This window comes from Colossoma macropomum, unplaced genomic scaffold, assembly GCF_904425465.1.
Source record: "Colossoma macropomum unplaced genomic scaffold, Colossoma_macropomum, whole genome shotgun sequence".
In the NCBI taxonomy this organism is placed as follows: domain Eukaryota; kingdom Metazoa; phylum Chordata; class Actinopteri; order Characiformes; family Serrasalmidae; genus Colossoma; species Colossoma macropomum.
The window spans coordinates 7,667,664-7,691,777 of NW_023494803.1; the positions used below are offsets into that span (position 1 = coordinate 7,667,664).

The 24,114-nt window shown below is 38.8% G+C and overlaps 1 protein-coding gene across 1 annotated transcript in view; it reads right to left on the reverse strand.

Annotated features, from left to right (window-relative positions):
• stac (SH3 and cysteine rich domain) overlaps window positions 1-24,114 on the reverse strand; it is a 62,015-nt gene that overhangs the window by 27,015 nt on the left and 10,886 nt on the right. The window contains exons 2-3 of the mRNA XM_036593854.1: window positions 21,775-22,132; window positions 960-1,060 (exon numbers count right to left, since the gene is read on the reverse strand). Of these exons, the coding sequence (XP_036449747.1) occupies window positions 960-1,060; window positions 21,775-22,132 (459 nt within the window). The remainder of the gene's footprint in view (window positions 1-959; window positions 1,061-21,774; window positions 22,133-24,114) is intronic.

Sequence of the window (24,114 nt, forward strand, 5' to 3'; positions counted from 1 at the left end):
AGCTCTTAATGATGTGTCTATCATGATAATGATGAAAATACAATTTATCATGCAGCCCTACTACATTGGTACAGAAATATAGGTCAAAGTTTACAGGACTTTCAGCAGTCCAGTCTTCTGTGGATTACAGTTTATTCCAGTATCATATCTGTTACACTGAACCCTTGGTAAGTTTCCATACAGCTTTCCTTCTTTCTCAACCTTCGTCACACCTTTGCACTGCATAGTTTAGTGGCTTCCCCTTTTCCATCTTGTTAATTAACTGATGAGTTAAAGCAGTAGTGTTAAAGCAGGGAAAAACAAACTAGGTGTGCCCTGATCCAGTTTTTGCCCCAATCCTGCTCTGAATCACATAATATTGAGCATCTGCTGATACTGATCTGATATATGTATTTTTTAAGGATAATCCAGCCATGCAGAAAACATTTTAAGTACATTAAACTTAGTAGGACAAATCCAATTTAGGAAAGATCTGCTAGGCTGACGTTTTGGATGGGGGGGGTTGGGAGGTGGGGGGTATGTGTGTGCACTGTGTGTGTGGGAGGGGGTAGGGCCTAGTTTTTTTAAAATGTCCATCTGTTTAATAAAATCCATTTGTTTTTTGACAACTTATTATCTTACAGCATCAAATGAAGATTTTGATCATTATGTTACTGTTAACATCCGTTTATGCACTACGGTTCGAAAAAATAACGTTTCAATGTTGCAGACATTTGGACCACTTGTTAACTTATGGCAACGGTCAGCACTGCTGCGAACTGGGGATCATGTCTGATAATAGTACCTCTACAACGTTGAAATATGCCTGGACCAGCTCCCAATCCAGACCTTTAGATTCATACATCCATAATATAGACTACACTTTGACAGGAAATGGGACACTACAATAAGACTCTCCTACAACAACAAAATACCGTCACAGCCCATCACAATACAAGAGGGAAGGTAAAGAGTCTTACCAGTTTGCCCATGCACCTTTGTTGTCCTACCCCGTCCAGACACTTGTGATGGATACCCATCTTGCAGGCTTTGCAACGGAGTCCCAGCTTGGCGTTGGGGCCTGTCAATCACACAGCCATATCTGCTCACTATCAGCAACAAACCTGTACCGTTAGGAGTCATTTATGCCTGGAGGGTGTCATTTACATAATCCTATAGTAAGAATAAAGAGTTTATTTTATTTACCTACATGTACTCACTTACTAATTACTAATGACAGCTTAGCAGGACTGGCCATAAAGCCCTAATCAGGAATGAAGCTATGGCCACCTAACGGTTTAACAGACAGCAGGGTAAACATACATGCACCTTACAGCGGGTACACTGTTGTTAGTGAAATACAAGCCTTGCTTTGCAGGCAACAGCAGTATTACCTGGACAAGCAGCTATGGAATCAGCCCTTTAGAGGGGAAATACAAGCCAGTTGTTTCTATTAGCAAGTAAAATTACCACAGAGACATGTTGAGGTGGGATTTACTGCCCTCTTCTTTGTGTATGCTGTGTGCAACCAGGCTACTTCTCCTCAGTTCCACAGCGAAAACATATCAAATCCAGATGCATACATATACATATATATATATATATATACTTACATTAAAAGTAAAGTAGGTTTTTTCCTTTTCTTTTTTTTTAATCGCCACCTCAGGCAGTCTCCATCACTCACACTGAATGTCTAATGCATTCTGGATTTAAAATAGCCCATTCATCTGAAGCCTTTAAATGTTGCATGGGTGAAAGTCTGCATTTGTTAGAATTTTAGGCAGTAAATGCCAAATGCTGTCTGAATTCCATAACGTGCTCAAGTTCTCTTATTGGAGAGCACACATTTTTCAGCTAAATTCCTTTTTTAGCTGAAAATTTTTTTTAGACAAACCCAATCTGTGAATATCAATTTGACGGATGCTGTTCTAAACGGTGGAGTCAATTAGAGCAAAGCAGATGCACACCAAAGGTGGGCAAAATAAAAAAAAAACAAAGACCAACATGTCTTTGATGTACGTCCACTTTTCTCTATTCATTTATTTGTTACTGCCATAAAAGAGACCACCGGTTTCAGCTTTCATTTATGGCACAACACCAGCATAACACATGCAGAATCACACCCTTAATTAGCCGGCCGAACACTCTTTAGCTTTAGCATCAACACCAGTGGAAACTGATCAAGATGCTAACGATGATGCTAAACAGAAGCAGAAAGGTGTTTGAGCACAAACAGCATATGCAGCTAATATGTTGATGCCCAGAAGAATCTTCTACTTACGCATGTAGTACATCTTAGTCACAGCCTACAGTGCTGCTCAAGTTAAACCTATTACATGCACACCATTAACATTCATATATTGCTGAACGCCATTTATTTTAATGGCTTTCCATTAAATTAAACAGTTATAACTAAGAAAGAAGAAAGAAGGTGGCCATTAAATGAGTTGGGTACAGAAAATCAGTTCCCAAAGTACCTGGTCATATTAGCACTTCAATACACTGAAACCCTTCAAGAGAATACAGCGCGCATGATTGGTGCTTTGAACAGAAGACACGTCATAAATTCTATTTATTTGGTACTATAATGCATTTTTATTTAACTTTATTTAGTTTCTCCAACAATACTTGACACCTGACTGGGTTCTTAAAAGAGAAAACGGTCAAAATCACACTGTCAAATTTAGATCATAACTAGAAGATTAAGCACAGCAAGCAAAAGCATTAGGGCTTTCATTCAGTTCTCCTCTCCTGACCCTGCCACATGCATGGCAGGACTATAAGAGAACAAAAATGAAATGCTAAAGTTCAGGAAAAAGCTTCTTGTCTTCAGGCAGCAACACTAACAAAGCCACTCAGACCAAAAACGGCAGGAGATAATGTGATTCTGAAATACAAGAAGACTGAACAAGTCCCAACATCTCTCTCATCTCTCAGACACAAACATGCATACAGACAAACAAATGTTTCTTATCTAAAACAAATTTAAAAGAAACACTCTGTAATATAATAATGCTTCTCTTTTGTCTCTAAACAGCATCTGGGCAAAGAAAAAGCTGCTGCTACTTCGCCTGTGTGTGTGAGAGACAGACAGAATGTGTCAGTCTGTGTTGGCAGGTAGGTTTTTTAATCAAAACCGTCTTAATTTTCTTGCTAGTTTTTCCGTTTTCTCCCCAATTCAGTTTCCGCCAGCTCTTGTAGCTGTAGGTTTTTTCCGTCTCACATTAGCACTATCAATCTGAGAAGACAAAAGTTCACCCCACTTTCCTCAGATGTGCATGAACACAGCTATTAGCAATGGAGCCTTATCAAGCATCTGAAAGAGCCTGGAGGAGAATGTCAGCTGGTACTGATACATGACACAGATTAACTTCTTCCAAGCACCAAGGTGGGCTGAGATATGACTTACATTAGAAGGAACATAGAGAAGCGTTACATGCTTCCGACACAATGACAGCACACTCAACTTTACTGACAGCAACAAAGCTGGGTCTGGTCGGCTTCTTAGAAGAATGAGCAGCTCAGGGGCAAAACAATTTTGGTTTCATTAAGATCCACTGCTTTGGCAAATGAACTGTAAAAAATGGTTGATTTAACAGGTTTGTGAGACTCAGATTGATTAAAAATATTGATTTAGATCATTAAAAGCTTACTGATCACTGATTTCACCTGAATTAAACCAAACTGCTTGTTGCCACATGAAGCACTTTTTCTAGTTTGAACTGACAAAGTACTTTTACAGTGCAGTTATAATGCACATGGTTACAGTAACAGAAAAAACCCTACACAAAAGCATCTACAATTCCAAAAGCAGCTATCTAATAACAATGGAACTGATTTCTTCTTTTTGTTGCTGTAATGAAGGAGGATTATTTAGGCTTAATTAAACCACTGTCTACATGGTGCAAAAGAGTGAGAGTCTTGTTTGGGTTTAGAGAGGGAGAGGATATTAAACACTAATTACTCTGTGACAGTGTTGACTGTTGGTCAGAAAGGCTTAAGACTAGTGAAGACATTTGAAGATGATTCTGTTGCAAAAATTTATGGAACAGTTAACCCTCTGTTGCATGAATTATGAGTTAAACATGATAAAAATGTTTTAATGTGTTTTTGTTATTTAAAATTGTTTAAATAATGGAAATATTTGAAAAAAAAAAATGTTTTAAATTGGGGTATTTGGTAAATTGTTGCCATATGGCAACAATGAGCAAACGTACCATAGCACCATAAAATCTAAAAAAGGACCATAAAATCAGATTTTTCTCTAAAAACATACATTTTTGACAAAAAGACCAAACAAACCCAACTTATACTTAGTGAAATGTATGACCCAATATTTACAAATATTGAAAATTAATACAATTTCAATTGGCATTTGTAATATATGGTAATAACAACATCATAATAAGAATTCCTAGTCATGATGTGATGTGATAAAGTAGTTATCCTTTTAAAGTAAAAGACCATTTTTCCACAATTAAATAGGAAAACACATCTTATGTCACTGATTTTTAGTAAAACAGAGATAAGAGTATTTGTTGCCATATGGCAACACAATGCAACAGAGGGTTAAAATGCATATTAATATTTTGAATCATTTATGAATAACATTTAGGTCAGAAGCTGGCAACCCAAAAGAAGAGCCATTTGGTCCCATTTCAACAAAAATGGTCGTTGACAGTTTCTCAGTGCAGATTAAACACACCTGGAAACCAGCTGGAGTGCATATAAATGCAAATAAGTCTATCCATTCGTCTCTAAGTTCTTGATGGTTGTCTTGAATATTACTCTACTTTGCCATTTTGTTAGCCACTAGCTAGACAAGACTGTTGTCTGCGTTGCTGTGACCAACAGTCTGCGCACCAATGTTCAGGATTAAACGTTGGTGTGTAAGCAGGTATATATTAATTCCAACATTTAAGACCACTTATTGTTAAAACTGTGTTAGAAGGCTCAGAAAAGCTTTATTTTACCGCAAAGGAGGATTATTTTATTTTTACCTAAAAATCTAATTCTGCTGTGGAGCATCAAAGGGGGCAGTAAAAGAGCTTTGGACCACTCTGAAAAACGTTTGGACACTTTAGACCTAACTTTTTATTCTTTGTAAAAACTGAGGAAACAACTGGCTCCTTTTGAAATTATGCCAAATCTCACACATTTTATCAGCACTCAAACCTTTCAGGGGTTTAAATTACACTATATGGCCAAAAGGATGCGGACAACCCTCCTAAAAATTAAGTTTGGTGTTTCAGCCGCACCCACTGCTAACAGGTACACAGAATCAAGCCCATAGCCCGAGAAATCTCTACACCCCTGTACAACACACTGTATTGTGTGGTACATCTCCAAAAGCCTGAAAGAGCCAATAAAGCCCTTTTATAAAAGCCATTAAACCATTAAATTGTCCAAGTCGAGAAAATTAACATGATAAATATTAATCTTATTACTGTCTAACTTAATCTTTTATCAAAGCAAGTGGAGAAAAAAACAAGAACTCCCAAGAGCAACTCAAACAGTAAACACATTTGCTTGATTAATTACCCGACTCCCTTGTCAAAATTACTACTTTAATTTCAGACACATTAGACACAGGCATGGAAAAGCTTCACTAAAAACATAACCTCTAATCACACAACTCTACAGAAGTATCTACACAGAAGATGGTAGCATGGCCAGACACACTCTTGGAAATCCAGATCCAGAAAGGGTGTCTTTTTTTATTTAAAAAAAAGAACTTCCTTAAAGGATCCTCACAAGGTCACACAGGATTTCAAAATGCTTGAGGGCGAGTTCCTTCAAATGAGTGTCAGCCAAGGGTTTGAAGAACAATGCCTTGAAGCATTTTTGTTCCCCTGAGTATGAGGCATAAGACTAGTTACGAGACGTGCAGCCTCATACCAGGCACTTGCATGGTTACAGGGGCCTTATAATTATTTTACTACTATTATGACTATTTTATTAGCTCTACTTTGCCTACCAGTCATGGGTTCAGTACAGCAGGAAACAGAACGCACTTACCGAAGACTTTGCCCGCTCCCCCTTGGCAAGCTAAGAAAAAAAAATTACAAACAAAAAGTTCCTGGAGTATTAGAATGAATGTAAGCACTAAACCAAACAACAGCTTGTCTACTCACTTATCATAAAATCCACAAACATCACAGTTTCTGTTGTTTATGCAGAGATTTCTGTACTGTAGCACAATAAAGCAACAAGGATCCGACAAGTGCTGATGGATACTGTAGTTTTTATTATCATTTCTCATAGAAGAAAGTTTGCCAGCCAAAAAGATGGTGTGTTTGTGATTGATTAAAAATTAGACATGCACTTACTCAAGACCAAATCATTTGTAACTAGGCTAACATTGTGCAAAAACTGTCCGATAACTTCTCACATATATGTGAAACAAAGAAATATCATTTTGTGAATGCACCAGGCGAACACAGCATCAGGACTTTTCATAACCCTTCTAAAACAACCTGACAGAGCATCCATTTTCTCCTGTAAACGAAGCTCTGCCAGCTTTTTAATCGATTAATCGATGATCACGTGTCCGGTCACCAGCCATCTCTCTCAGAACGTGAACACGCGCTCGTTCCTCTATAGATCCAGACCCAATGAAGAAAAAGCAGAGCGGCATGCCCTGCTATGAACACGCTACAGTACTTTTTTCTACCTCTCACACCTTCCTGTTTACGTGTTTTTGTGATTGATAGGTGATACTGGAGACTGTGCTGGTGTAACCTTAGCCATAAAAGGAATTGGATCTCCATAATGGAGCTCAAACCAGTGTGATGTTCGGAGGCCCGTGATGTGGGCAGAGCTCTGCTTTAGGTCAGCCTTAAGTATCTTTGCTACTTCAACACAGCCTGACTGCCACTCACTGGCACTGTTCTTCGAACAGCTCAGCAGTTCAAGAGTTTTCTTACCTGGTGCTTTGGTACTTTTCAAGCCTTATAAGCTCAAACGACTGAACAGTCTTGCAGAAATTGAGTTCGTTCATAAAATGTATACTTCATTTTAAAAGTCGGATCAATTAATCAATTAGACTTCTGAGTTAGCTAGATCAGTGCTTCTGAAACTGGTTCTCAGGGACCCCCAGACAGTCCATGTTTTTGCTCTATCCCTAAGTGTTGTGAGTTAGGTTGGAAAAATCTTGACAGTCTAGGGGTCTTGCTCCTGAAATATTCCACAGTTATACTGTAAATAACGATATATCATGATACCTATAAACAAAATGCAAAAACATAGCAATTTCTGCCATTTAATTTGTTCTTCTCCGTTAATAATGTGATTTCTCTGAATCTGAATTTATTGGACACTGGAATAAAGAATGTGATCCAACAAATCTGTACATCTGTCATTTTTTTATTTACTTTGTCCCACAAACTACATTTTTAAACAAGAAAAAGCATGAAAAGGAAAATAAGTGAGATGTCAGTCATGTTTTATTGTTACTCTGATTAAACAAATCGATAATAAGCACTTACTTGTTCGAACTGAACTCTGAATGAGCTCGCACACTCGCTCTGGAAAAAATACAGTGCATCCTACAAGAAAGGAAGCCTCGTGCCTCTTTTGTTTAGTCGTAGAAACACAGTAGCAAAGATAAAGCTCCAATTTTACACACTGACACATTTCACTCTAGTCAACATAGACATGCACATGGTAACAGTTCCTCCTGTGGCATGTATGTAAACGATTTTTAGCGTCTATTGCCAAGAATGGATTGCCAGTGAGACGCTTGGTTCCACAGGGTTGATAGCACATGGTATGTACTATTTAGTTTTTCTAAAGTTTGTCAAACAGGTTTGAACAGGTGACATGCACCAGCAAATCAGTAGTGCCACATTAAAAAAAAACTTTAGGAAACTGAGTACCGTAATTCTACTTTTGTTCAAATTTCTTGACATTCCTTGAGATAATAACAACATGCATTTACACAGTGGTCTGTTCCCACTTTATATTATATTAAGTGTACTGTGACTTAATTTATACTGGCCACCTCTACCAGCAAATCACATATATTAAAATGGCTATGTGTACTGTTTCTTGGTGTAGACTAGATGCTTGCAGTAATTCGTTCTTCAGCAGGAAGATTGCTTTACGCTGGTATCAAATATGCACTACGAGTGGTTCTCAGGTGACACAGGTCACACTCTGCAAAGGAAATCTGTCTCACACGTACACGGACAACATGCACACAATCCTCCGGGCCTAATGAGGAACACAATGCCACGTGGTTGCCTGCAGGAAGCAGCTCAGCCATCTCACCTGCACTGATTGCACTGCTCTGGTTTCAGAGACTGAAATCAAAAGAGACTGACACTAGATACACACACACACACACACACACAGAAGACTTCAGCTCAATTACACGCTCATTCAGTATTCTTTAGTCCCAGTATACTGTAGATAAACTGATAATTTCCTCTTTGTTACATGTGTAGGATTACCACAACTGTGCAACAAAAAATAAGTTAACATGGGAGTGGAGGATCAGTCAATTACCAGGATCTTGCAGCATTTTTCCTCAATTTTTGCAGCAATATTTACATTTTGTCTGTTTTGGGGGAGGGGCGGAGGGGGGAGGGTTGAATAAAACTGTAGAAATGTGTAATGATTGTGCGCCTGACAATATTTCTTTATATTTCTATTCTTTTGAACCTAGCTTAGTGGATCAAAACAGGTCAGTTCCTGGTCAGTTCCTGATAAAAACAAGGGCGAAACATATTGGAAATGAACTGTACCTCTGAGAAATGAGAACATGCAGACAGAGAGACTCAAAATAAAAAATATTTTAACACGCTTTAAATTGTCAAAGACAGAAGTTTTCAAAATGTCAGGACTTAACAATGAAACTACTTGTAAACAAAATAAGCAAATAAAATCAAGTGCTCTCAAACTTATTTTGGTGGAACATCCAAATGTACTGTATGACTCTGAACTAGGCCTTGGATAGCGATACGTAAAAATAATTACAAAGTTGTCTTGTTTAAAAAAAAATCTGCATTATCTATTACATATATTTTTCTTCTCTAGCTCTCTTTCAAATCTCTTTCCCAACAAAGTGATTACCGCCTTTAAAGTATCATCAGGTTACTTGGCAATCATCGGTGATATCTAAATACCTACTTCTGAGCTGGGCTCTAATGTTCTTTGCAATAAACAAACGCAGTGTAAAATGTACAAACATGAAGCTGAAGCTATGTTTCACTGAGGAACAGTGACGGTCGTCGACCTCTGTTTGTGGTCCACGACGCTGCACATCGCTAAATCAGTTTCCACCCTGCTTTCATGGAAAATAGTTCAGGAATTGATTTGTCTTGTCTTTAGCTGAAATACTTGTTGGCAAATGTGATTATTTCTGAATTATCCAAGGCTTCCCAGCATGTACCATAAAAGGTGCACACTTACAATAATCATAAAGGCACTTACGATTTGCACTTTTAATGCAGAAATAATGCACTGACTAGACAAAACTGCAAGCTCTTGCAAATACTGCAAGAATTGGGTGCATTTGTGTGAATTTGTGATTGCAAACTCCTGGAAGCATTGATTAGTCAGATTTCTCTCCATACAGGCCCTTTACTTGTGACATGGTTTGGGTGCACAGCCAAACATGCTCATTTAAAAAACATTATAAACCAGATAAAGTTGCTTACATGCTCACTTCCTTACTGCAATTAGCTTCTTCAAAATGAGATAAACATGAGTTTTTACATTTATTAATGTGCATGTTGATGCACATACTGAAAAAATGACAAAGAACAAACGAGACAGGAAATGTTTCTCTGCTTTATTCTGTCTGTTTCAATCTCATTTTCTCTCTAATGCCTCCTTTCTCTTTTCTCTCTTTCAGCTACGCCATATTATGATATATATGTATGGACACACACTCCCCCTACAGACACATGCTATGTAACCACTGAATCTGAAGTGTCCACTTCTTTTAAGCCTACTCATTTCCTGTGTGGATCATCTCTGCCATTTTGAATTGATTTGATGTACACGTTGCTTCCCTCTCATCGCTTCAAAAGAGCTTTTATGTTGCATATCTGATGCACTTATTTGATCTATTCTAGGGCCCTTTGTGCGTAGAAAGGGGTGTATCTATACGTTTCAGTGATTACTGTCACACAGGTGATGCCGAACAAAGACTAATTTCCTAGAGCGACTTGGTACACAGAAAATCTGACGAGTGGGTTGAGGCGCTCAGGGAAAAATGTTCAGATTAATATCGATCCAGATCAGGAAGGCTGTGTAGTGACGGCTCTCCGCAATGAAAAAGACAAACGGAGCGGTGCCACCAGCTGACCAAATAAATGATCAACTTTTAATAGGCATTGATTTCTGTTCTCTTTCAAGTATGTAAAATTACTGTACTGAATCGCAGTACGGTTACTGTCAGCAACACCTACTGCAGGTACAGTTTCAGGCTAAATTGGCTTTCTGCACTTTTAATTTTTCCTTCCGAGAATATAACTCAAAACGCAGCAGCTCATAAATCTGCAGTAATGGGATCGTAAATCAAAATGCAATCTTTTATTTACTTCGATCTGTCGCTTTAGTTATTTGTTTCTCTTTTACATTCTTTATCTCCTACTCTTCATCTATTAATCTTATTCACTCTCTCTCTCTCTCTTACTTTCTCTCTCTCTTTCTCTCCCTGCTCTGTCTGCTTCTGTCACTTTTTCTCATTCTCTGTCTCATTTGCAAGTTGAAGGAGGACTGATGTCTCCTGCAGAACCATAAATTTACATCATTTCCTGTTGGATTTCTGTAGAGGGGATCAGTTTAGACTCAATGACAGCTGACTAATCAATAAAGAGAGAGTAAGACACACACACATACTTTATTCTCCTCCCAGAACAACCTTCATGAGGTCTTCCATCACAGAACTTTCGAGCCATGAGACTAATAGGCCTGTCTCGATTATTACATAATCGTCTGACCGCAATTATTTGAGCTGACTGCAACTATTTAATGTATTCCATCCACCTGCATAAGGAAGGAAAGGAAGTCAAAGGAAAAAACAGTTTTCCAAACTGGATTTAGATTAAAAGCTACAGTGAAAATGAGACTTCTAATTTTTGTGCAAGACCTGGTACACCAACAAAACTGTCCCTATCATATAAACAGCATTTAATGCTTTATTTTTTTTAGAACATTATTAGATTGTTAAAAGCAGAAAATGCAACCAAATTCACCACATATATGGTAGGACAATACAGTCTCTCTACAGCCTATTTTAAGCTGGGCATGCATTGTGTGAATTTAGGCCGTTTTAAGCCAACTAAATTTTGTGACTGAGCCGACTAAATATCATGATTGGGCTGAATTTCAGCTTCATTGGCCATCGTTTGTCGTGCAGTGTGAGAGGGGAAGCAATACCCAATTAACTGCCAAAACTAGCTCCGATTGAGCGGTCGGACAATCAGATGGATTTCTGACATTTTCTTACAGAAATTTTGGTCTTGAAGTTTGAGCAGTCCCACCACACAGACAATCACAATCACTGCTCCTACAGAGGTCAACACACAGAAACAGAGGCAAAAAGTCGACATTTGCGGTACCATCACACATATATGTCGACTTTCCTCTGTTTGACTTAATAGAATTGCAAGATATAAATGTTAATAGAGTGATTTTTTAAATAGTCTGTAGAGTGCCTGGTTTTTAGTTTTAGTGCACAGTGTGACTCAAGCTAGCAAAACTGCTCTAGCACAGTTTGTCAATGGGTGAATCCCAAACTGCCCCCTCCATCCTATGTAGTGCACTATCTAGGTTCTGGCTTCTACAGTGCACTATTTTCTCAGTATGAAATCGTGCAGACATGGCTAAATCCAAAATGACTATATATTAGACATATGATGCACTGTTTGAGTGCAGGAGGCACTATTTTTAATTCTTACATGGTGCACTTTGTAGGGAGCAAGGAGTCATTTGAGATTCAGCCAATGTTTTTGCTCCGGACTCAGACTTGTATGTTGTTTTGACAATCAGTTTTATCGGAAATCGTCTGTAGGCAGAGCTACCTGTAGGGGCTGCGTTTCCCGTGCAGTGGGAGCAGCCATGTTGCATCATGTCAGTCGGACCAAGCGCTTTCGTACAGTGTGAGCATATAATCACGTTGCAGGCTTTGGCCATAGACGATGGGCGATTTAAACATACAGTGTTAGTTGTCACCAAAGAACAAGATTTATAAAATCACACAGTTTATGCCTGGTTTCAAAAAGACTGTTAAAAAATAACCATAACCATAACCGATCTATTCAGTCAGTCAGAGTAAAGTTAGCAGATAAGACTGATGATGATTTTTTTGCCTGTTTTGCTAGCCTACATGTCTCCATCCACATCAGAGAAGTGTTTGTGTGTGTTTAAAACGGTAAAATCACTGGTGGAATATACCAAAGCAGAATTGAAGTGCCCAGTGTCCAACTGCCACAGTGTCACAGAGCAGAACCTCATTTACAGCCGGTTATTTGTTCATTAGCGTGGCAATATACACTCGGCTTACATCACATGGTATCAGCAGGTATCAGAATGTTGGTATTGGTGCAGTTTTATGAGGTTGATTACGAGTAAATGAGCACAGTATCAAGCCTATACCGGATACCAGTATCTGTATCAATGCATCCTTACTTTTACCCACCTCACTTCCATTAGCAGCAATAGTGTTCCTTGAGCAGACTGATTTTAAGGAGGATTTCTTAGCCACAGTACATGGTTTATTATTTTAAAGCCACGCAAATTTCTTTCTTAATTTAACTACTTACATGTTAAAAAGTTCAGTGCTCAAAAATGGCTCCTTGTCATAAGTTCCACTATTACAATTATAGTATAACAGACACATGAACCAAAAAAGGCAGTTAAATGTCACAGTTATTTGCAGGACAATTAATGGTCAGCTAAAATGTCATGACAGTGACAAGCCCAGTAACTAACATTTCATCAGAGAAACACTGTGTGTTTATAAGCAGGTCGTTAAACCTCCTCTAAAGCACCACTGCCTCTGCCTCATTACCTACAACTCACTGAGTAAATGGAGAGCAACTGGCATGCCTATGCTAGCTCTGTAATGCCATTGGGAGCAGCAGTAACATGGCTCATCACCTTACCTGGGCTCACAGAAGTCTCCAAATCACAACATATCCGTTTAGCACCCAGTCCCTCAAATTGGTCCCCTGGACACATCTTTATATTTTTCACTCTAACTTGGTGATTTATTACTATCACTATTTATCACTGTCGTCAAGGGATCTGTCTCATCTGATTAAGCACAAAAAATCTATTTAATGTCAAAAAGTCAAACAAACTGACTGTAAAGTTATTCCAAACAATGTATCATGAACGTGCTGACAATAACGTCTGGTCATAATGGGTTAAAAGGGTGGCAGACATACCTAATCATAGTAAAGGCAGTGGAGCTTCAGGTCGAAAGCCTTCTTACGTATTCCTATTCACCTATCATTACACGATCCTATCAAGGCATTGCTTTGCTTTTTCTACGTATCTTGTATAATTCTGTACACAGGATAAGGTTTTCTTTTGCAAACAATAGTTGTTCAACAGTGTGAGTATGTCTTCCATTACCCTCCCTTGTCATCACAACAGAATAGCGACGCCTACACACAACATCAAGCACTCGTGGGGCAAAATTGATTTCGGACGCATTGTTCGAAAAGGAGTTGCTTTGATGGGAGTCATAAACTCAATAGCCATCTGGAGCATGTAATAAAACCCTGCAGCTTATACACAGCTCACTCCTTTCAGATGTTCACGAAGTGAACAGGCGTCCACAGAACAAAGAGCAGCCCCAGGGGAACAATGCCAGTTTCAATTCCAAATTTCCGGCCTAGTTTTTAAGGTACATCACTAAGGTATGCATTGGTTAGTGTGCAGGTAATTAGTGTGTAGTAGGGACGCAAATTTTGGCAAATTCTATTGACCAATAACTGACCAAAATTGGTCAGTGAATCATTAACCAACAAGCCTAATATCAGGGATGCAACCCATTAAAATATCAATTACAAAACAGAAACTTATATGTTCTAAGCAACTCTAAAATATCTGATACATGCACTCTTATAAGCGCACACACTGACTGAACTCTATTAATGACCCAACATATTTAAAAGTGTTCCTCATATAGACCGTGGAATGCAGTTTTGAAATGTGGGACCAGGTGTATATGAAGCAACCGGCCCACAACTGCGCCACACCGTGTTGTACATAGTTCAGTTTTTTTTTTAAAGAGAAGAAATGTTTATGTTGGGCTGTTTCAGGTTCATTTTTACAAGGACTTTTATATTGAAGAGCCAGAATACAGGTAGAGGCTGTGTTTCTTCTTGCCGTGTTTGGCGCTGTTTTCAGCAAATTAAAAATAAAGCTGTGTTATGGACCATAACCTTGAGTCATCTAAGTTTCTATAGTTAAATATTCAGGTCCAGCCCTACATTACAGGTGTGTTATCTCTCAAAAAGTAGCCCAGAACACCACTATTTTTTAACGTGATTCATTTTTTAACACGTCTATCTAACAGAACTAACTGCATGGGTACAATTTAAAATTGTTTCTTAACTTTAATGATATGCCCGCTTATTACTTAACAAGGTTTTTACAGTTTGTTAATTATTACTGTATAGACAATATATATAATACTAAAAGTAAAAAATAAGATAAAATAAAAAAATATAAACTCTATCTTTCACAGAGATTAATATAAAGGATTATAAAGAAATAAAAGCTAAAATATTTACACTGTGAGGACACTGTACCCAAATTTCACATGGAGTATTGCACATTTATTGAAGATGATATCAAAGTAACATTGGGCCTCAATCACCAAGTTTTTTCTTAAATTTGTTCGTTAGAAAGATCCAACGAAAAAGTCTGTCAGATCCATGACATGTTCTTAAACCACAAAATTGTTTGCACCTTTGTGCTCTTAAGTGTGTGTAGATTCTGTTCGTACCTAAGGAAAAATCCCAAATAAGAAAACACTTGTGAATGTCAGAATCTTTGTGAAAACTGCATAAGTGGGTTTTAAGAAGAAACTTTCTTACTAAGAACGGTTGCATTGGACAATATTTTTTTATATTTACTGTATCGCTGTTGTCGGAACAAAACCTTGTATCTCTATTTTTGCATTATTATCTATATTTTTCAGTTTTTGACATAATTTGAACAAACCTTTACATTGTGTGTAAATTTCATGATGATTGGACCAAAAGAAATGACCCAAAGTAACTTGGAAAAAAGCCTGGTTCCATTGACTTACATCAAAAGTAAAATATGTCTTTCCCCTCTACTGTAAAGTTACCATTTTCGGAAATACGAGGTTTTCTTCCAACAGCAGCGATATAGATGTTTATGTGATGGTTAATCATTTACATCCCTACTGTGTAGCATGCAGGTCTAGCTAAAATTAGGGTGCAGCAGACAGGTCTCACTGTATTTAACATGTAGCATCAAGATCCGAAGTTGTGTGTAGAGGCTGGAGCTCAATTTGCCGTAATCAGAGAGCTGGCAGTCAGCATGCTCCTCAGAGGGACTGAGCTAGAGACAGTGAGGAGCGGAGGTGATGAGCCCTGACACATCCATATGCTAAACCACAGATAGCATTACAGCACATACACTTACACATCTTAGGCTGTTTCCTGTAGCAGAGAATGAACAAATACAAATGCATGTAGAATAGAGCAGCATAAACACCACACATACATTCAAATTCATTCAGATAGAGTCAGTCCTTGTGGCTATGCGATCCTTATACAATGCATTTCTTTAGAAACATAAAATGTTTTAATTTCTATTTCATAAACTCAGTCAGATATACTGTAAGTCTATTTTAGACTCAGTGTTCATTTCTACGTACTGGACATGTATCTTTTCATAAAATTTGATATCACTCTGTATAAAAGCAATGCATGCAATCTTTTTTTGAATGGGCTTACATTTCTTTGTTACCTGGTAACTCAATGGTTTAGTTATGAATCAGCCTCTCTCTGCCCTCCTCCAGCTCTCTCTTTCTCTGTCTCTCCTTTTTCTCTCTCTCTCTCTCTCTCTCTCGTCTTCCCGTCTGTCCCTCTCTCTCCCTCTTTCTCTCTCTCTCTCTCTCTCTCTCTCTCTCTGTTGCTGACAGGTGGACATCTGGACTGGTCCAGTGCCTGCCCCCCTGCCGAGCTAATTAACGGCTCTGCCACAGCCCCCCTCATTTGGCTATCTGCCGGGCACACACATGCACACATGCTCACATACAAATACATAAACCCAGATACACACATACACCCTCACAGGCACGTTGACAAAACAACATAAACAACAAAAACATATGCACACATACTTATATGTATGTGAAAACATGCTCAGAATATGTGTATAATATTCATAAATACACACTGTGAATGCATGTAAACACATCCTTCTCATACTTACATACATAAACACACAAATACAAACATATACACACACATAAATTCATGGCACAAATAAACCTCACAGCTGTGCTGGTTGAGAGCCACAAGGCATTTCCACCCAACATCTCAGATACCACATAAAAGGCTGTGAACCACAGACATCAGAAGGTGCCTGCACATCAAAACTCCAGCTGTTTTTAAGTATAAGGGTCAGTTGCCCATAAAGCTTTTGCCAGAATTCTACCAGTCCTTTTTGCGCAAGATGATGCATCCAAAGGCTTTAAACATCAAAGAAAAATTTAAAATGTCATTTGCTACCAATTTCGGTATCCGTGAGCACAACATTCACCAAAAACTCTCATAATTGCAGCCTGGGGTCTATGTGAAGCCTCATTTATCAAACTCGCAGGCACACAAGAATGTGGCTGGACTGTACACTCCATTTTTCCCATGAAAGGTGGAATATATCAAAAGTGACTGCAGAGAAAAGCTTAGGCATATTCATGCCAACATCAGACAAAATGTGTGCACATCTCTTTTTAGCTGAAACTTGGGAAATACAGAGAGTAACTGAACAAAACACAATTATCATGATTCTTATTATTAGGGACGCAGGGATACCGATACTAGTATAGGGTATTGGCCCGATACGTGTATCATCACATTTACTTGTACTCATAAAAATGCACCGACACCAACATTCGATACCAGCTGATAACCACGTGACATAAGCCTAGTGTACACTGGCAGTGAAAGAGAGTCTGCTTGCACAGAGGAGTGTTGTCGATGCCGTGCTTAGTCACTTGGCAAATTCCTGGCAAGAATTTATGTGATTTTAGCCAATTTTTAAGCGCACACCAACACAATAACAACCACTTCCCCAACATGGGTGGAGACACATAGGCTAGCTAAACGGAGGCAAAAAAGTCGACATTTGCAGTATTAAAGTCAACATATGACAACTTTACTGAATAGAACTGGGAGGTACAATGTACATTAGCCATGTACATTAGCGCCTGGTTTTAGTTTCAGTGCACAGTGTGACACAAGTTAGCCGAGCAGCTGTAGTTCGGTTTCTGATCGTCCTGCGTCCTGATATTTATACAATTACACTTAAAATATTTTATTTTAGTAAAATGTATGTTCTTTGTCACAAATAAAACATACTCAGCTTGACTAGATCACATTTACTTGTTGGATTATATATACTAATTAATATGTATACTAATTAATAATAATAATAAATAATAGTAAGTACTAAATATATATAGTGAATAAACAAAATAGTTTTTAAGCATCTAATATATATATATATATATATATATTAGATGCTTAAAAACTATTTTTGTTTATTCACTATATATATTTAGTACTTACTATTATTTATTATTATTATTAATTTGTAATAAGAACCATGTCTAACAACATAAGTTAATGTAAAATACCTTTATGGTGCAAAACAGTTAAAAACAGAACTGAACAGTGTATAGTGAAACGTAGCGTTTACTCATAAGCACACAAAAGTTTCTCTGGCTCAGCGAAAACGATGCTGAATGTTGTTTTACATCTGAATTTTTCAATTCTCATACGTGTGTCTTACTCACTGGCACTTACAGCTGACCGATGGAGGCGCACCTCAGGTAGTGCTAGGGACACACAGGCCTGGCTTGCCGGCTGCTATACTAAAGGCTAAATCAAGATTAAAGGCTATCATTACACCGAGAGTCCGGCAGTTCCTTCCACTCTCTCAATAATAATGTTGACTAACATTAAATCAGACTGCAAGTGACTACACAGCAGCAGATGAGTGACCACTGAAAGAAGCCTGCCTCAGCAATTCAGGTAAAGGGCTCCCATTAGCATGTTTTTTCCCACCAAACTGTTACCAAATTCTTGGGTGATTTAATAAAACCCAGAATTTTTTTTCTTGATTTCCTTGATTCCCAACACTCCCAGCAGAGCAACAGAGGCTCTGATGTTCCCACTCTTCTAGGACTGTAGCCTCTTCCACTTACACCATGACAGTACATCTTGTTTTGAGGGGAACTCTAGCTTAGTTGTTACTTTTGTTAGTTCCTCTCCCATGAGCATTGTCCAGTGTAGTCTGAATACTGATACTGCCACATCAGTGATGTGTTTTTCTTATAAATGATACTTTGGACAAATTCACAGCATTAGAGTCGCTAAAAATAACTCTGGTTTTATCAAGGGAGATATAATGGAACTTGCCATTTAAAAGCTGTATTTGAAGAGAGGAATATAACCATAGAGTCATAGCCATATAGGGCTGAAAAAAAACATACAGCGCTCGATAAGTGAGGCTTCAGGGTGAAACTATCACATTAACATGTTAACTTTAACACTGCTAGTTTATTCGCTTTCAGAAATGGTGTTTGATGTTCCTGCTTAACACTTCTCCTTAAATCAGTCTTCTTAAACTGTATGCTTTCCATCTGTGAATAAAAAAAATCATCAGCCTTATTTTCGGGAGACCACGACACGTTCATGTTTACTGTGTGCTTTTTGGAGCAGACTGTGCCTAGAGTAACATCAAGCAGCTAGAAGCCACGGTGCCCTTGCTATGTTTTATTAATGGCTGATCTGCTTGTAAATTGTGCCCAAACAAGACTTACAAGCTTTTAAATTGCTCTGGCAGCAATTAGCTGTAAAACATTATCTATCACTGTATAAACATGACACCCACACAAAACAATATCATTTTATACATTACCACACAGAAAATTTTAATGCTTATGGAACAGATGGTTTTGGAGAATCTACTTGTTTCGTCAATAGGTTGGCGCTCTTATGTAATGTCCCTGGTGGTCTTAGCTGGCTTGGTGCCCAAAATGCAGACACAAAAAGTGGGACATGGGCATTGTGATAGCCTGATAGCCCCTACATCCAACACAATCAGCTTGACTCAGACCGGCTGACCCCTTTACACAAGGTTCCTGAAAAAACTACATTATGGAGACAGTCCCAAACCACATGGATCGCCTGAAGTCTGAGCAGCTCCTTCTGCTCCATATTCAGTTTAACAGAGGGAAGCCGCAAGACTGACTGGAGGCACAACATATGCTTTGTGTGTAAATGTAAAGCAGTGCTTGGGCAAGAATGCTTTACAGTGTTTTACACTACACTACTTTTGACATCAGAGGCTGCCAAAAGTTCTCAAGTAAGCCTGAACTACTGCTGCTCCATGCTGGCTGGTCTTCCTTCATCTGCCAAGGCCTTTCTACAAAGCCTCAAGACCTCGGCTGGTCACCTGGTCTACAACCAGCCAAAGTTCTCTCACGTAACTCCCTTACTGAGATCCCTCCACTGGTTTCCTGTGGCAGCAAAGATCTTGTCCTTGCTTTCCAAGCCACAAGGATCTCATCCCCACAATACCTCCAAAATACACCTTGGTGAAGCAACCACACCCTCAAACTCAGGACCCCTACCATGTCCTTCATTTACAGTTGATCAAAACATGCTCACGGGGAAAAAAAATCACTTGTTTATTGTCCTTGCTTGTAGGGGTGGGGCAGGCTTCTCTACTGGGTCCTAAGTGCTCCATCTCCAGAGGTGGGCAAGTTCAGCATCAGAAGGGAAAAGTCTTGCAAGTTTTCTTTCAACCTTCTGACTAAATAATGTGAATAAATCAACTGAATTATGTTACTCTTCCTCTACAAACGATCCCAAACCCTTGGATGCTTTGTAGAGGAGCAGTATAATATTATAATTCACCTGTTTAAGCGAACAGACGGAAGGAAAATTTGACAGAACGTTTTACGTCCTAAAGCCCAACTTGTCCACATCTGTCCACCTTTCTTAAAACTCTTCAGCTTAAACCTGACCTATGAAACAGCCATAGCAGTGCAGTGTATCTACATTTATGCATCTTTGGTACTTACTATTCACTTTCTACTTTTCTAGTTCTTTGTGCTAAATGTAAATAAGTCTAGGTATTATTGCACTTGGAAATTTTTCTCTGCAAATGAGCTATATACTTGGACTGTCAAATAAAATAATTGTAGATTATTAATTGATATTAACTGTATTATCAAATAATCACTGAATAATCAGAACGTATGTATTACTTTCAGTTCAATTCAATTATTATTGTAAACACTGTGTGAATGCAGGGTGAATCTGAATATATAAATTACATGATTTCCATAGAGTGAACACAGTTCCAATTTTCAGTTTCCAGTGAGAACAACAGTTCCAAACAATGACTGTATATATCATGTATCAGACAGTCAACTCTTCCATAATTGTAGGCCTCTCACTCTCATATAGCTTGTGGATTCTTGTTACAGCGGCGAGGAGAACTGTGTTCATTTTACTATCGACTAATCCATAGTTCTCCCAACAGCACCATTCAAGCTGCGTAGTCTGCCAAACGCTTCTTCTAGTGCTAACGTTACTGATACAAGTGGTTTTACTGGCATCAGAGGTGTGTTTCGCTTGTTAAATATATTTCATACTCAAAGTGTTTCAGTGATAAAGTAATTGGCACTAGATGAAAAAATCCTTATCCAATAATTGTAACCGGCCTACAACACACTTCTTGCCACTTTCTTTTCTAGAGGTTGCAACATTATGTGTAATGCTGCATTTAAGGTATGCAAATGTAAACCATGCGTAACGTGTCTGAGAGTTTGGGCTGAGTAAGTATATGTTCCTTCAGTAGTGAGCTTAAAAAGCTGGCATGGGCCAAATTTAACCCGCAGCTCTAAAACCACAGAAAATTCCAAATATTCATATCATGCATTCATACTGGGCCACTTCAGATGATAAAGTACTTCTGACGCAATATCAGCTCAAACAGTATTTGAGGGCTGCTTACAAATACGGCTATTATGGCATGAGGTTCTCACTGCAATACAGTTCTAAGTGTGCCCTTTTACTGCTTATTAGAGAGCAATTCCGTCTTCATTCAAAGCTGAGTGAGCACAGCACCAACTGAATTGCCAAAGATTTTGTGAAAAAGTACACGGGAGAAGATTAGTCCAGTTCTTTTACACTATTAAGCGTAATGCATTAGGAAAAAAGTCATGAAGGACTATTCCACTGACTAAAAACAGCCTTAAAAGCTTAGTTTTATAATCCATTATGTGCTAAAAAAATAACACAGTCGGAACAAAAATAACTCAGTTTCTGGCCAGCTGTCATATGTACAGTATACAGTGCATTCTCAATCAGATGAAGTGAGAAGAATTCCAACAGTGTTAAATTACCACTTTCAAAGCACGTGATCCCACTGTACTTCAGCATTTGCTATATATAATCTGTAAGTGTTAATCATGTGTATTCCATATGTGAGGGAACTTTGTCAAAAGCTCAGAGATCATGAGTATGAGAGAAAGTACAAGCTGATTCCTCTTACCTACAATCATATGATTGCAGACATCGCAGAAGTGTGGTTTCTTAAACATGTGCTCTAGGAAGGTGTGCGCCGTGGGGTCAGGCGGCCGTGGAGCCCGGGAGGGCGAGCAGATTGTCAAAGGCATTCCGCTTGGGACGACAGGGGGTGGTAGGGGTGGAGGCGGGGCCAGAGGTGCAACGCAAGGCGAAGATGACACAGATACTCCAATAGTGCTCAGGTGACCAGTGCTGCTGCTGACCTCAGACAAAAGATCGGTCTGGAACTTAGCGTCAATACTTGGCCGCTGGAAGAAATTGTCAGCGCTCTTGCTGCGGAGGCTCTTGGTCTTGAAGGACAGCGAACGCTTCAGCTTCTGCAGCTGGAGATAACCAGAGGCACAAAAACAAAGAGTGAGTTTTCTCAGTGCAGCAGAGATAAAACAATACGCTTGAACGGTTCTTGTTAACGCAAAGTCAGAAAATCACCAAATGGACTCGGGTGGTCATGAGCAACTGGTAAATTTATCACATGAACATTAAGTACATTCGATGGGATGGAAAGGTTTACGAGTACCGAAGATATGCAAAAAAAAAAATATCATAAGATGCTAAATCTAGTATCATTTTGGATTTCCATCAGTTGGGTGGGCCTAGATGGGGATAGTGACAATATTCAAATCTCAGTTTAACACCTTTACAAGACACAGGCCTGCCAGCAGGCCCAAAGTTCTATTACACACTTCTATACCCTAAAAAGCTCCATTAGTTTGCACTGAAGTCCCTGTAGTTACCAACTAATGAGCCTTTTATGAAATAAACCTGTATTGTTAAGATGTTAAAAAAATACTGTTTTAAGTGGGGAAATTCAACCTAAGAGCTTGTGAATTGTGGCAATTTGGTATTCTACATTCAGCATTCAAGCCCCAAGTAAAGAAAAATGGATTAAAAAAAGCCTGGAGCTGGATTTATGGAAAAGAAGCACATTTAAATCACAATACTGCCTAGAAAAATCACAATTAGATATCTTTCCCAAATTGTTCAGCCCAGAAGGGCATGAACATCACAAGGCATCAGCCTCCAATAAAAGTCTAATGTGAAGTCTACTGATTGGACGCAACATGTTAAAAACGCCATGCCCGTTTGCTGGTCTATTCTGGATGCCTGTTGCTGATGCCACCTGCTGCTGTTCTGAGAACACATTTATTGAGTGCGCCAGTTCATGCAGCTAACAGGATCTTTCTGCAAAAAATAAGACTCCTCTCATCCTTCCGAACTCCCTGCTCACATAATTCCATAACTCCTCATCAGGGCCTAGATGAAAGCTCAACATAGGTCTCATTTATTCTGGAGTTATTTATGGAGCAAAAAGAGAGAGAACCGGAGAGATAGAGAGATGAGGTAGGTTGTCATCTGTCTCTCTTGATACGTAACCTCTTTATGCAGCGCACATTACCCGTGCTATCAATCGCAGTGTGACACTCCTCCAAATTAGCCGACAATACCCACCAGGATCCTCAGCTAGTCTATTAAAAAGGTCCTCATCTCCCCTATGCCACACCAACGCACACTACTTAAGGGAATATTATAAAACAGAAAATTTGGAAGGAACTTCAAAATAAAAGTGGATAAGAGATTGTGTTTTATCACTGTGACTCTAATTTATCAGTGTGATTCAAACATGTCTATCTGAATCAGATCTAACAGCCTGATTCTGTTTTATCAGGTCCACTGTAGTTCAGATTCACACTATGTTTAACCTAATTTCATCCTATCAGCTGCTTTTCCCATGTGGTTGAGGTGTTAGAGCGCATATGCACAGGAACATAAACACAAACACAGGCACTGTACCCTGGTTCTCTGCCAAAGCCCCAGTTTTACATGCAACAGATTGAAAAATCCCTTTTTGCTCTTAGAGGCATTTAGAGCATCCTATCTACAGCAGCTGCAACGTCGAATATGTCTTTGTCATGGATTAACAAATCAGAGATTATTATAATCCTTGTTTTTGTAAGTATTATTAATTTTGCTTTGTTGCTGTTCTTAAGAAATAATAAAATCACTGTACATGAGTCTAATCACATCTTGCTAATGATACCTGGCCGGTCCACTGCAGTTGCACTGTGTAAGGAGGTGTTCTATATATAGCTCTGTACCATGCTGCGCAATACAGAGACCTGGTTGGACCCACTTGCATTACACTAGTGCCCCCACCCCCCGAATTCACCCCCATTCAAAGCAGGCCGATCACTCAAGCGTGAGGGGTGAGTGGTAGCTCCATTGCACAACTATGTGTGATGATGACCTATCGATCGCCGCCCATCAGAAAGCAATCGATTGAGCGGCCCCTCCCACGGAAATCAGT